At 36.1% G+C, this 14,571-nt stretch overlaps 1 protein-coding gene across 5 annotated transcripts in view; it reads right to left on the reverse strand.

Annotated features, from left to right (window-relative positions):
* Window positions 1-14,571, reverse strand: part of PARD3B (par-3 family cell polarity regulator beta) — a 1,043,271-nt gene that overhangs the window by 502,263 nt on the left and 526,437 nt on the right. For all 5 annotated transcript variants that reach the window (XM_057551599.1, XM_057551600.1, XM_057551598.1 and 2 more), the window contains exons 6-8: window positions 9,490-9,576; window positions 3,787-3,912; window positions 1,276-1,634 (exon numbers count right to left, since the gene is read on the reverse strand). In XM_057551599.1, the coding sequence (XP_057407582.1) occupies window positions 1,276-1,634; window positions 3,787-3,912; window positions 9,490-9,576 (572 nt within the window). The remainder of the gene's footprint in view (window positions 1-1,275; window positions 1,635-3,786; window positions 3,913-9,489; window positions 9,577-14,571) is intronic.

Consider the following 14,571-nt stretch of genomic DNA (forward strand, 5'->3'; position numbering starts at 1 on the left):
CAGTAATTCCTCTCTCTTCCTGCCTACATCCAGTCAGCAATTTAGGCATACATATTATATTCAGACAGACACCGTGCACCCTTTACTGATCCCTTGTTGTATGCTCTCTTCTTTAGTATATCTTTTTTTCTGTCAGATTAATCTTCCCAAAACACAGCTGTGGGATGTAATATTCTTTATTTTTGCATTCAAGGCTTTCTGATGGATTTTTAAGGTCACGTTCTGTGTCTGATTTATTTATTCTCAAAGCACTCAACCCCATGTCTTATACATAGCTGCATAATTTGTATGAAAAGCACAAGTGATGCATTTACATAAAAAGCCTAATTGTGCCTCCTATCAATACATTTTCTTCCCAGTATAGAATTCTTATAGGAGGACAAAATTTTGACCAGAGGGTTTTTCAGAATAATCTCTATATCCCAATTAAAGGTACATGTAATTTGCTTTAGATATATGTAAATAAGTATTCTAAAACTACCTTGTGATCATTACATTTCCTATTAATTCAGACAAGAATCCATAAAATCTTGGTTTCTTTTGAATGGAGTCTTGAAAATCACAGTGTGTTGCAGAAGGTTGCAGTGGGGGAAGGGATTATCAGGAGAAGTTACAAAATAAACAAAAGCACAGAAATACATGAATGTGTATGTGTGTATGTATAATACTGTATAAATATCTATGAACACACATGATCTAGTCTTATTGATCTGGGCTTCAAATGGATGAAAAAGTTGAAAAAGATGAAGAAAAAAGGTTATACATGCTTTTGAAATTAAGAATACTTGAAAAATTATTTGCATTGTTGAATTAGTGAAATTAATAATTACTACATATTTGCTGAGGAATAATTTTTTGCTGGTATAAAACTATCTTAGAGAACCAGAAACAATATATCGGCTTTTCGGACTTGGACTAAAGGATGCTTCAAAAATCACTAATCTTGCTTAAAACAGATAACTGAATTTCAGTGCCTATTTAGTATTAAGTTCTGATACAATAACACTCTGTTCCTACCAAGTTCGTAATGGTTCTTTCTGTTTCACAGCAGGTCTTTATAATTTTCTTGCTTCAAATAATTTACACTCTCCAGAAAAAAGAATAAGAAAGTACCACGATTTTAAGAAATTTAAGTTACTGTAGTATACACTTAAATCTATTCTTTGATTCAATTAAATGAAGGGAGAATTAACAAAATTAGCCTTAATGCATTTCTCTTAACCAATTTTACATGTTACAATAATAGAATGCTATTAAGCATAATTTAATAATTACCTTTCTTTAGGTCAATCTTAATTTTCTTTGCATTTTTCTTGCTGCCAAACCCCATGAGCGGAGAGAGGGAGGGAGAGGATGGCTTTCTACCTAGTCTTGGTACTCGGGGGCTCTTGCTTTGCTGCAGGGAAGCTGATGCATCTTCTTCAGGACTGCTTGTTCCTGTGAGATTTACTGTCTTTATTCCCGATTTTCCATGGACAGGAGGTGGCACCTTTGTTCTCAAAACGCCATCATTGTTACCAAAAATGTTAAGAGGTCCAATGACTGATTTTTCATACTGTTCCCGGTTTTGAGGTGGAAGCACACGGAGCAGCACACTTGGAGATTTCATTGCCTGACGGAAGACGTCCTGCGCCCTTGAAAGACAGTGAACATATAATGATACCGCTTCCTAGCATGCCATCCAAAGCGCCCAGCCTCACGGCTACAGGAGCATCCCAGGAGCATAAGCACAGGAGATACTATCACTATTACTACCAATGTGACTTTGCTAACTAAACGCTAGTTACCATGTATGGCCTGCCCATTAGGTGCCACCACACTGGGCTACATGTGCCTTATCAACATGCACGATTCTCTCATTTAACCTTTTTAACAACCATGTTAAGTAAGTATAATTAGCTCTCATTTTGCAAAATGAAGAAATGGAGGCTCAGAGAGGTTAAGTAACTTGTCCAATGACCCACAGCTTTTAAGCATTTCTAAATCTGAAATTCTACCCAGAAGTATTTACTGAAGTAAATATAAAAGCAAGCTCTGATTTTAAATGGAACAAACATCTTTCATAGTCTCCATCAGATTATCATTTGGTTTCCTTTTAAGACTTTAATCTAAAGTACAGGTCTTTCCTAATGTGGGTTGTGTTGCAGAAGCCCAATTCTGACACAAACGTTTCGCCACAGAGATGTCTGGTAGGTACGTTGACTGTGTCAAATATCACAGTGGATTGGCAATCCAAAATGCACCCTCCCTGTTATTCTATTATAGAGTCCCTAATGTTTTTACTTTTTTGTCTTAGCGCTTTGTGCTTTTCCTCAAATTTCCTACTACTTTTTCTTTCCTTCTTCCTTATGTCTCCTTATACCTTATGACTAGGTAAAACAACTCTCTTTCCCAGCTTTCTTGCCAATGAGATGAAAGGTTAGAGAAAATCTGGCTCATCTGGGAGGCAGAAACTTTTTTGTTCTACTGTTTCTCTTTCCTATTTCTTAAAACTCAGAAGTGATGGAGGGAACTCCAGCAGCCATATTGTGACCATGAGACAGCTTAAAGATAGCATCCGCATAAGAAGGATGGCAAAGCAGAAAGATGGAGGATGCCTGACTCACTGATGATGGTGGACCCTCCATTCCAACTCTGGACTGCCATCTCCACACTTATCTGTCCTTAGAAAAGGTAAATATTGTTTAAGCTACCTTTATTTCAGGTCTCTGTTATTAGCAGCCACACCAAATAATAATTAATCATAATTCCAACTGCTATCTGAGCTCCCCCTCACTTTATTCACGAAGAGCTTACAATGTTAGGGGAGGAGGGAGAAGACTTCACATAGACAGCCCAACTCCTCTGGTCAGCTCCTTGACTAGAAGTCAATTTCTACTCCACATTGAATTTTTATAAGCCTTGATTTCTACCTCTATAATATAGGGAGAATAATGTCTGCCTTGCATTCCTATTAAGTCCTGGTAACAAGCACAGTGATAAATAAAAATAATATCATTATTGATAATAGTTATAATTTTGCCTATTATTCATTATTTTTAGAAATACACTCTTAAGGCTTCATTTTCTTCCACACTTAAGCAGCTACCACACTGTCCCTCCACCCAACACAATATTGGCAACTAATGGTCACAGAGAAGATATATTATGAGTTGTTTTGGTTGAAACAAGAGAGGTTGGTGATCATTACTAAAGAGTATTCGTGATTATTCCCTTGTTCCACTGTAATGCCAATATACATATAAAAAAGCATATGCAGACTGCTGCATACTCTAATTCTTAGGTACAAAGACCTATTCCTGTAACATTTTCACATGCAGAGAAATAATTTCTTGAGGGAGAGTATTTTAACTTTTTTTTCCATTTGTTTCTATTATTCAGTGAGTCTTCACAGTCATCTCTCGCAGATATTTAGTTTAAGGAAGACTACTGACACCAAGTAAGTTAATTAATAAGCCGAACTAATAGTCTGTGAAGAGTTCTTAAATACCAGTCTAACTGACCTGTATCCCAAGAAAAACAAACCCATCTATCGATGCCCCAGAAAGACAGCCAGACAGAAGGTTTGCTCTATTCTGCAGTTTGCCCTTCTCAGGGCTGTCAGGGACATTTGCAGCCCACCTCTGAGTATGTTAAAACACAGGACACATTTGAAAATAGATGTTCTGGGGTCAAAGGGAACTTACCAGAAGTTCTACCTACATTTTTGATAATGAGCTCAGTAATTATTATTATAAGCATTATAGGAATCAATAAAGTAAATAAAACAATGAAAAAAATGCTTACTGAGCAAAGGTTTTGTCTACGAGGTCCACGCTGTTGATTTTTACAATACATTCATTTTCGTGAAACAGTCCTTCCCGCTTGGACCTGCTGTTTTCTTCAATGCCACGGATGAAGAGCCCTAGAATCCTAAATGCAACATTTAGGTTGGAAGAGAATGACTGAATAACCTGCGAGTTGTTTCTCCATTTGTAACTGTTCAGAAATAAATATTGGTTTCTATTTATGAAAGAAAGTATGCTTTATATTCAGGCAACTGTTTGTTATTTAAATCCTTAGTAAACAAACAAAAAAACACACTCGCACACATGACTCACTAAAGAGAAGAAGCCCTTCAAGACACATATACATAAACACCAGCCCAGAGCACAATGACCTACAATCCCGTTTCTCATGCTTGTAGTTAACCTAGAAAAGGCTAGCATTGCTCAGTAGAGTTGAGGACACAGAGGACTCGTGGTTTCGAGAGGGCTTCACAGAAGGGCTGACTGTAATAAGTAAGTTTGAGTTGGTGCCCAGGGGGCAGCTCGATGTTTGATAATGGGAGAGGATTAGGTATTCACAGTAGTTTTTTTGCAGTCTTCCTACCTCTTCCAATAATATGCATTTGAAGAAGTAAATGTTTGGCAGACATCATATTACTCAGTTTAGAAGGAAGTTCGGTCCCATTTGTTAGTGCCACTGAATCAAGTGTGTGTTGAGTGTTCTCTATGCACTTCTGATGGAGGAATATGAGACAGGGCCGTAGGATCAGGACAATGGCTCAGCACAGGCTTGGAGTACAGGAGAAATGAAAAAACTGGAGCTATAAGCCTAGAGTCTTCATAGAAGGATTTGGGAAGAAAGTGGGATGTAAACTGGAGGAGAGAGAGAATACACACAGGGGCAGGAACGAACAGGTGTGTGTAAGGGGAGCAGGGTGGGAGCTCACACTGGATGTGGAGGCCAGTGCCACGTGAAGGGGCCTTGAACACCAGCTGATGGACGTATCTGATGAGGCTGGAGTAATACTCATGCCACTCACTGCTTCTGAGCGAGATGGTGACCAGATGAAATCAGGGCTTTGGGAAGAGTTGTCTGAAATTTCAACCAGGAAGAGTCTGGATTCAGAGAGGATGCCCTGAACTTCCTGGTGCTTCGGGGCTGTGACTTAGAGTCAGGAGGGGGCGGGGTTGGGGAAAAAGAAAAGGAGAAAGAAAGCTACGGCAATAAAAAGAAAGAATTCAACTGTGTGTGTGTGTATGTACTTGCATGCACTTACTACATACTGGTAGTATTTGAACTGAAAACTAAAAGAAATCAAACTTGTGTGTACTTTAGCCATTTCTCATGGGAGGGATTTCCCTGTTCCTTGCGGCATGTCAGGGTCCCAGGTGTCTCAGGATAAAACAGACAGATATGTCCTCCAAGGGGAATCTGCTAGATGTGGGGAAACCACCACCTCCTCTTCCCTCATCCTCTTGTTTTCCTACTTTGTCACCCTCTTTCATATAGAGGCCTTAGGTGCTATTACGTAGTCCCTTTGCATTAAGTCTCGAATCTAAATAAAACATGAGCACATTTTATGCGCACATAATAGGGTCCGCCATAAAAAAGGGGAGTCGCTAATGAAAGTGGAAGAGAAAACCATCTTCCTGTTTGGAGCTGCCACAAAGTGGGACCTCGGCCTCCAGGGCCTCAGTTCATCTGATGAGCTCACGTCATCTCAAGACAGCCGGAGGAGAGGCACATGCAGGGCTATTTAGATCTCTACTTTAAATAAGTTAAATGAACACAGTACACTGACACAGGAGAGAGCAGAGCAAATAGTCATGCCACCTATTGTGGGGAAAGCTCGGGGTCACAGGCCAAGTGTGCAGTGATGCTTCATTTCCTAGTTCTAGTAGGTTAGTAAATTAATCATCTTCTGGGTGGAAGAGAATAAGGGCCAAAGCTACTATTTGATAAAGGATCTGAGATTTAAATTAATATATTTAAAGTACTAATCCCACCTTAATCTCATAACATAATATTAAAAATTGAACTATTTGACATGTCAAAAAAAAAAAAAAAAAGGGAAAGAAATAGAATAAAATACTGTTTCTCTCCTAAACTGAACAACTCTCTAATAGTTCACATTTTGGATTTTTGTTATGGTGGATTCACAATAACACGACCCATTAGGAGGCTCACATGCGGTTATAAACTAGTTTATGTAAGCGATATTTTTTTAACAAGCATTCAAGTCTTCCTTTAATTTAATTCAGTACATCATCAGTCATGTAATGTTACTCCCTAGGATTTAATTTCACATTTTGGGAGATGAATTAATTCTTTCAGGCCACTGGGTTGCAATTTAGCTGGCATATTACAGCTGGAGTATGCTATGTGAACCTCACTCAACTAAATAACCTAACTTTCCATGAAAAATTTATTGACAGAATAAGCCCAACTGTAAAACCCATGTGTCAGAGGTAATTTTGGTAAAATGTAAAACTAACTGATTTTATTAGTTTGTTCCCTGGCAACAAACCACTCCTGCCTTCTTTATTCTATGGAAGGGGTGGATTCCTTCCAGTTTGATTTCATCCAGACCAGTATGAGAAGGCTCAGAAAAGAGTCCCTCTTTATCCTCTTTGCCCCAAATGGGTGAGCTGTGGGTAGCTATCTCGTTTGGGACCAAGACTCTCAGGATTTAAAAATTAATGCCGTCGATGAGTTATAGGCCAAGATGAACCAGTTAATTTGCATAAAGAAGCAGTGATAAAGGAGGCTGAAACCCACAGCCCCGCAGAATAAGAGGGGTAACAATTGCTTCTTGCCCTTCTAATGATCATTTAGGCACAAACCTACGCCCTGCTGGCCTCCTCATTTCTTCCCACTGTATCACACGGCCTAGGCCGCTCACCAGCTTAGAAATTTTACCTAAACATCTCCTCTGCTCACATTATGTATCACTCTTCACCCATTCCTTCCTTCTTCTGCCTCATATTCAGCTGTCTTTACTATGAAACAGGTATGTTATGCTATCTTTATTTACTGACAATTAGATTTTATGCTTTAATTCTAAAATAAAACTATATATATTTTTGTTTTTGAAAAAAAATGAATGAAATTAAGTTGCTTTTTACTTTCAGGGACTCTTGTTTTGTTTTGTTTTTTCTTGCATTTTTGTTTTTATTGTGCGAGCCAATGGTCCTCCGTACAAGCAGCATTCTGCACCCCAATGAAACCACTGAGGCCTTATTTAGTACAGCAGCCAGTGTGTTGTACTCGGGGTGTTCTGACTTTGATTAGGGATCTTAATTCTACAACAGGTGTGGCTCTATTTTTGTAAAAGAAAAAAATTAAAAAGAAATTGAAGGCAGAGCGAATTACAGTAGTCTTAGTAAATAATTAAATGTAAATTCTAATTTAAAATAATCACACAAACCAATAAATGGAAGGAAATGAAGAATTAAGTCTACCACTATGACCTTAACTCCCCCCATCCCCCGTGCTCACACAGGGCAACCATATGGCATGATGAAGTCAGACACTTGTCTGACACACTCTGTATGCAGTTGCTTCTAGACACATGGGTTGAGTTAAGTGTGCTGTTTCAGCCTGTACTCATTACTTCTTAACTTTTATTGGCTCATGTCTCCACTTCCATATAATTTTTTATGTTTTTTAATTAAATTTCCTTTCTATAATACCAGTGGAGAGCAAAAAATACACACACACACACACACACACACACAGAGAAAACTATTTCACCAATTTACTGAACAGTTGACCATGAACTTATAAAAGTTCATTTCTGAACAAGGTTTTTCTGTTTTAGCCAAAATAGTATTAATCCTAATAATTTACACATTTGTATGTTGTGTGTTTCACAAGGAGCATTCACATTTTTAATGTGGTTTAATCCCCACAACCTTGATGTGAAGTAGGTATTCACAAGAGGCAAATTTAGGGGACTCACTCAAGGTTATACAAAAGAGAACAGTGAGATTCAAATCCAATTGTTCCAAATCCGAGTCCAATACTTTTTCCTGTTCTATAAAGCTTATGCTAGAAATCAGAACCAGGAAGGATCAGGGAGTAAATCAATGCATTCTAGTGTGTTTTCCTCATTTGAAGTGAGAGAAGGTGATTTTTGGTCTATAGGGTCAGCTTGTTTTCTGAACGATTGAAAATGATGTAGGGTGACTGTCATGTTGTATATTTCTTCATGTTTTGAAAATTGGGATGATCTTGTGGTCTATTCCAGCTTCATTAAGCTAAAGGGCCTAGTAATTTAGCCACACTGGTATTTCACAAAGCTCTACCAGTACACTTCTGACAAAAGCCATTAGAATTCCTCGTGACAACTGGGTAAATACTCTCTCTGTCTATCAAAAGCAACCTCAGCTTGTCCTGTGCCATAACCCATAACATTTATAAACATGCTTATTAACACGTACAGGAAATGAGACAATAAGAGCCACTAGCTTTTCAGTTCATTTCTTTTTAGGGGACATTCATTCCAGCAAGAGCTTGGCATCAGATGTTATTTGCTAAAGAAGGTGATGACTTAGCAATTACAGGTAGCAGATGGCTACCTACTGAAAATGATGCCAACCAAAATATCATGACTAAATCTGTTCTTCCCGCTATATGGCAGACCAAATTGAATAAATATTCAGAACCAGTAAATAAATATTATATAAGCTTTGGGAAAAGTTTTGTTCTAGAAAGAGCAATGGAGTGAGGTCAAGTCAAGATATCTGGATTTTGTATGACCCTGAGAAAAATCAACTGACTTTTCTGGTCTTTGATCACCTAAGCAAAAATCAGGTATTTTGCCTTTTCAATGATATATTTAAGAAAATGAATTTAGCAAATTAATTAAAATCATATCATATGGGTGAGAAATTCATTCTCTTTAAGTTTCTGACAGCCTTTGTCAGTATCAATCTAGTGCAAAAGGTAGTCATCCTACTGAAAAGTATTATAATAACGTAATATCTAATACTAGTTTTGTAAGGTTGTTACAATAGTACTAATATTCACTCTCAGGCACACACTTTCATTCCCATCAGTAAAACAAGTTTTACAGCCAGTTAAGTAGACACAAATTTCAAGAGATGGTGATGCAATCTAAATTACCATTTACCAGCATGGATTTAGAAATACAATATCTTTAAAATTTCAAAAGGATGTGGTAAATTATTTTTAATTGGTTACATTTTATTTTAGAACAAAATAAATAGAATAATAGCATTTTGCTACTATAGCTAAAATCAAAACATATTTAGCTTCTGATATAACTACTTATAATATTAGAATATTTATTATTCTAAGTTCTGTAAACCTGAGGCATATCAAGAAATATCCATTTGGAATTACTTTATTTCATTTAAGTGTATTTTTGAACATTAAAAAATTCAGTTGCTATATTTCTCTAACAATATGTTAAAGTCTTTCCACGATTTGTCTACTATGTGTCACTGATAAGAATACTTTAATAAAGTACTTCTTAATTAATTGTAAATGCAGAAGCCATGATTTCTTTTCCATCGTATCCTAGAAGTGATGTTATTTTGTTTCTAACACATAAGTGGCCAACAGAAGTATATCTTGAGGTGTCTATCTAAATAACAGAGACATACGCTTAATCCTCTTCTAAAAAATGTTTGGGAAAATGAGCTCAAGTCAAGTTTTTCATTAGTATGAGCTTCTGATATAAGGAAAACATCTTACCTTCCACTCAGAGATGAAAAGAAAGGTACTACATGTATTCCCAAGGGGCCTCCTTCCCCAGAAATCTCCACTGTTCTTGTCATATTACTGGGACAGAAAAAAAAAAAAAAAAAAAAAAAAAAAAGCACAAATGAGTCTCTGCTAAAAAACAAAAACAAAAAAAACCAGATGTGGCATATTAAAAAGAAAAACAAAAAAAAAACTTAGGATTATAACAACTACTGTAAATTCAACAGCAGAGATGAAATCAAAGGAGTACATGATTTGCTGGTATGTTCAGAAGATCCAAGAAATAAAATGTTTAAAAGACTATCTGATTTCTTATTTTTTTCCTAGAAGAGGAAAAAATGGAAATGACTACGTACAAAAATAACTTCCTACTTAACTTAATCTGCATAAATCAACATATTTAAAAGGATGTACACAAAAATGAAATTTCTCCCCATTGAGACACACTTGAAAATTACTGAATAGATGATAAAATACATTGAATTAAGCATATCTATGCTTAAAACATAAAGGAGGATTTTTCCTCCAGAACAGAGGAAAAATGAAATAAAACACATTTTTATTAGAAAAAGCACATAATTACATTTTAAACAACTGTGAAGCCACAGTTGGTAATACATATGGGCATGTTCAAAGCATTATAAATCAAAACTGAAACTTGCCTTTCAATAAGGCATCAGTTGTATTCAATGGAACAATTCCAAATTTTCACCTCTTATTTTATTTTTTATTTTTTTTAGACGTAGAAAAAGAAGTTGAAAAGCCTGGAGAAAATGTATTACAGAAAGAAATGGAAAGCCTGACCTGCCTCACCTACTCCAGATTAAGGAAAGGATGAGCTAGAAACATTAATGGATAGTGTGTATGACTGAAATACACAAGGCACTGGGAGCTTTGGAGTAATGGAAAGTGGAACTAACAAGTTTTTATAAAGATGAAAAATAATAACCATGAACAATTATTGGCTCCTTTAATCCCAGAGAGAGAAAATAAAATTGCCAGAGGAAAAATGATAAAGTTGAAGCAAACATCTCCATTATGGAAATTGTAGGCAGGTCTCTATTGTTTCCTATTTACATGAAAATGACCTGAAACTATACGTCAAATTAAGAGCTACAGCTGCTACAAATACATTTCTGCTCCAAATTGAAAATGGGAAAATTTTGGCTCCTTGCTGGAAAGTTGAGAACAGCATTAAGAAAGCAAAATGCCTAATGAATTCACTCTGCATGAAGTACTTCCTAAATTATCAGCAATCTAAAATAAATATATTAAATATATTCTCATCAGTGGATTAGGCTTATTTTTAATGTGTTTTCATTGCAAACCTATTATCATTAAGAACTGCAAAAAAGAGCATGTTAGTTTCCAACATTTATGGAAAGGGATGGAATTTCAAAACTGATAGTAAATTTCAAATGAGTTTTGCTCAGATACTGCTGATATATTTAAACTTTGTTCAGTCAAGCAGGTTATATCAGAAGCCTGGAATAAAAGTTAGAAATAAAATAAATCTTAGAGTGCTAATATCAAGGGATAAAGTAGATTCTTTTCTATACTTTCTGTGTAAGCATAGACACTACATGAATATATGCATATGAAATCCTAAATATAGGTATGCATTATAAGCCCTGAATATAAAATATTTGGTGGGAAGAGAAAGTTGTGCAGCTTTCAATGGACCGCAAAGAAATAACTTTTATATAATAGATTTATAGTGCATTCATAGGTATTTGAGGAAGACTAAACCCAAAGCATACACATTCTAGGGTTATGGTATTATTGTAAAGACTTCTAAAAACAGAGACGAAAATTCTGTTTAACCACTGAAACTTTATTATCTCTACCTTTATAACATAATTTTATAGTTTTACACTTAGAGCATAACACAAATCTTTCCTAATAAATGTATTAAATATCCACATGCTGATAGATAGCGTTCATATGTATTATACAGATGCTTTTGGAATATAAGTGTTTAGTCTAGACAACAAGATTTCAGCTTAAAAAATTTTAGAATGGCTTTATGGATTCTTTTTTCTAGTTTGCAAGTATTTCTTTATCCCACTCAAAACCTCTCCTATAAAACATAATAAATTCTATGTAGCGTACTGACACCTACTCTTTAGTAATCATCAAACTTGTATTTTTACATTTACTTAAAAGTAAATCACATAATTTGTTAAAGTTATCAATCTTATTTCAAAACACTAAAACTTTGTTGGAGGATGCAGTATTAAGGTTTATTTCAACTTTATAAGATTCCCTTTTTCAGTATTTCAGAATAAACTTTTATGCTATCTTTATACATGATAGTCACTATTTTTTGGCTAGAATGATATTTGACAAATGTTAAATTACTATCACAAAAATATTACTATCCCAGAAAAAGCAGCATAAAAGACTTTCAATTTTGTTGACTGTTAAATGCAGATACTTAGAGAATTAGATCTATTAGATCTATAGACAAGCATTACAAGTTTTACACAGACTATGTTTTACCATGCTCTTTATAAATTGTTACCCATTATTTGTTTCAAGATGGAAAGAAAAGCATTTGAAAAAGGAAACTCATAGACCAGTCCATCTTTTTAAATTTATTTTAAAAGGGGAAAACACCACTCAGTGTTTTATATACTTGATGGAGCTCTGTGGAAATCCCTGTATATATACCCTCATGGAAGATAAACATAGCAAGGAGGGCTAGACACAATTACTTGAATACACATCTCATAAAATGAGATTTCACTAAGATGTGAAAATACGCTATTAATGTTATTTGTTTAGGCAAACAGCACAGTAGAGTTCAAGGACCGGTGCGCAGGGTATGCACATTTATGTTTTGGAGGCAGACTGAGAATGGAAATGTAGAGAATGAGGTGAGAAGGCTATTCTAGCAGTGGAAAGAAAAAGGGATTGGCAGCTACTTGTGAAAAACAGATAAAAAATGAATTGCGGGCCAAAAGAAAAGTATTTCAGTTACAAAAAGAAAAGTCAGAAGATTTCACTAAGCTCAAAATAGCTAATTCAACTTTCTAAGACGTACTAAAACAAAAGCAGATGGTCACCAAGCATTAGGTCCAATAGTATTAAGCAAGCTACATGTTCTAAGTGCCAACTGACAAAATTGATTCAAATAATCACTAGAACCAGCTGCTACCTACCTAAGACTTTAGTACAAAACTATGGGTGAAAGTACAAAATCAGTGGTTTAAAATGAGCCTGTTGTGAACGGCTATGGCAAGAACTAGATGGAAAGTGCTTCATTTGGTTCCTTCCAGCAGAAAGACATGAAGCTTGAGGGACAGAAGGGGCTGCAGACGGATGGTTGTAGGTCTAATTTCTCCGCACAAGGCAAATGCACAGCATCTTTAAGATTAGTCAACCCAGTGATCGGCCACTAGTTTAGGGTAAGGAAGACACAGGTCTGAGGGCAGGGAAGGGGAGATACTTTGTTTCAGGAGGAAATCATGATTAACTTATGAAATTAGAGAGAAGTGTATCCTAGTGGTGGCTTTGAGTCAGCTGCCTGAGTAAATCATTTAAACTAAGACCACAAGTACGTTTCCTCATTTGGACAATGAGGGAATTAAGATAAATTCCTAATAGAGTTGCTGGTTTTAAAGAAAAAAATAGAGAATATTATACAAATACATCAAACACACAGTCTCTGGCATATACAAAGGACTCAATAATATCAGCTATTAGTATTATTATTAGAACTTTCTGAAGGAACAAAGAAGCTTATGGGTTCAAAAGGCAATAACCTATTTCAAACTTTCCAAATTTTCCTCAACTTGATTTCCTCAATAAGAGTTTTTTTTTTCTTAATCCGTAAATACTGTAGGATTGAGGAACACATTTTCTTCATAATTAGACTGCTGACAGAGAACACAGTGGGTAATAATGAGTGGAGAGAAGTTACTGGCGGGTGTTCTTTGGGGACTGATGTCCAGGACTGTCATATACAGCAATGTGAGAGATGGACCACAGAGAGACACCTCCAAGAAGAGCTTGCTGATGACGCCGAAGGCTACTTGACAGTGAAATGTCTTGGGTTTTTCCCCCCAGTTTTACTGAGATATAATCAACAGCACTGTATACGTTTAAGGTGTACAGCATAATGATTTGACTTACATAAATCATGAAATGATTATCTCAGTAAGTTTACTGAGCATCCATCATCTCATATAAATGCAAAATTAAAGAAAGAGAAAACAATTTTTTCTTGTGATGAGAACGCTTAGCATTTACTCTTTTAACAACTTATGAAATGTCTTGTTGATACGAATATACTGAGTAAAAATCTAACAAAGAATTTGTTGTCAAAGGTGGTGGGATTCACTTAATGCAATCAATCGAGTAGTTCCAATGAAGAAGTTCTGCAAGGAAAAAACAAAGTCTAATGCTTGAGGAGTTCATAATCAGCAGGCAGATTAGGACAGGTAACAAAAAATAATACAAAGTAATAGAACAGTAGTAGTACTTGCAGTATGTTCCCAATGAATGTACGCTATCTGGGGGGAGGCAGCATGTTAATCATCTTCTGGGTATTATAACATGTACTCACATCAAATGTACAATGTAAACATATCACTTCCATTACAGATAAGTAAACCGATGCTTAGAGAGGTTAAATAATCTGTCCAACATCACACCATTTATATAAGGTAAAGTCAGGACTCAAGTTGGAATTTACTGCTTCTCAGAGCAGTAGTTTTCAACCACTTGGACATGTAAGTTTCAAAGCAGAGGTGCTTTCTGATGAGGTTCACAGAAAAGGGAACAGGATCAGGAAGGAAAGCTGGAACCAGGAAAATCTTCTCCAAGGAAGTAGAATTTTAGATGGAACTGAGAAGGGTAAATGAATCTTCAACCAGAAAAGCTGGTGAGGGCGTGGAGAGATCATGCACAGGCGAGGAAACAGTTTGCACTGAGACACTGAATCAGGATGGTTTGTGGACACATGGATTGGCTGTGATACTAAAGAAAGGAGGAGAGGGGAGGAGGGGTGAGGAAGGGAGGAGAACAGAGGGTAAGATAATGAGGAGATAATGCTGACCCATCAGCTTG

This window comes from Balaenoptera acutorostrata, chromosome 8 (assembly GCF_949987535.1).
Source record: "Balaenoptera acutorostrata chromosome 8, mBalAcu1.1, whole genome shotgun sequence".
NCBI classification, from domain to species: Eukaryota; Metazoa; Chordata; class Mammalia; order Artiodactyla; family Balaenopteridae; genus Balaenoptera; species Balaenoptera acutorostrata.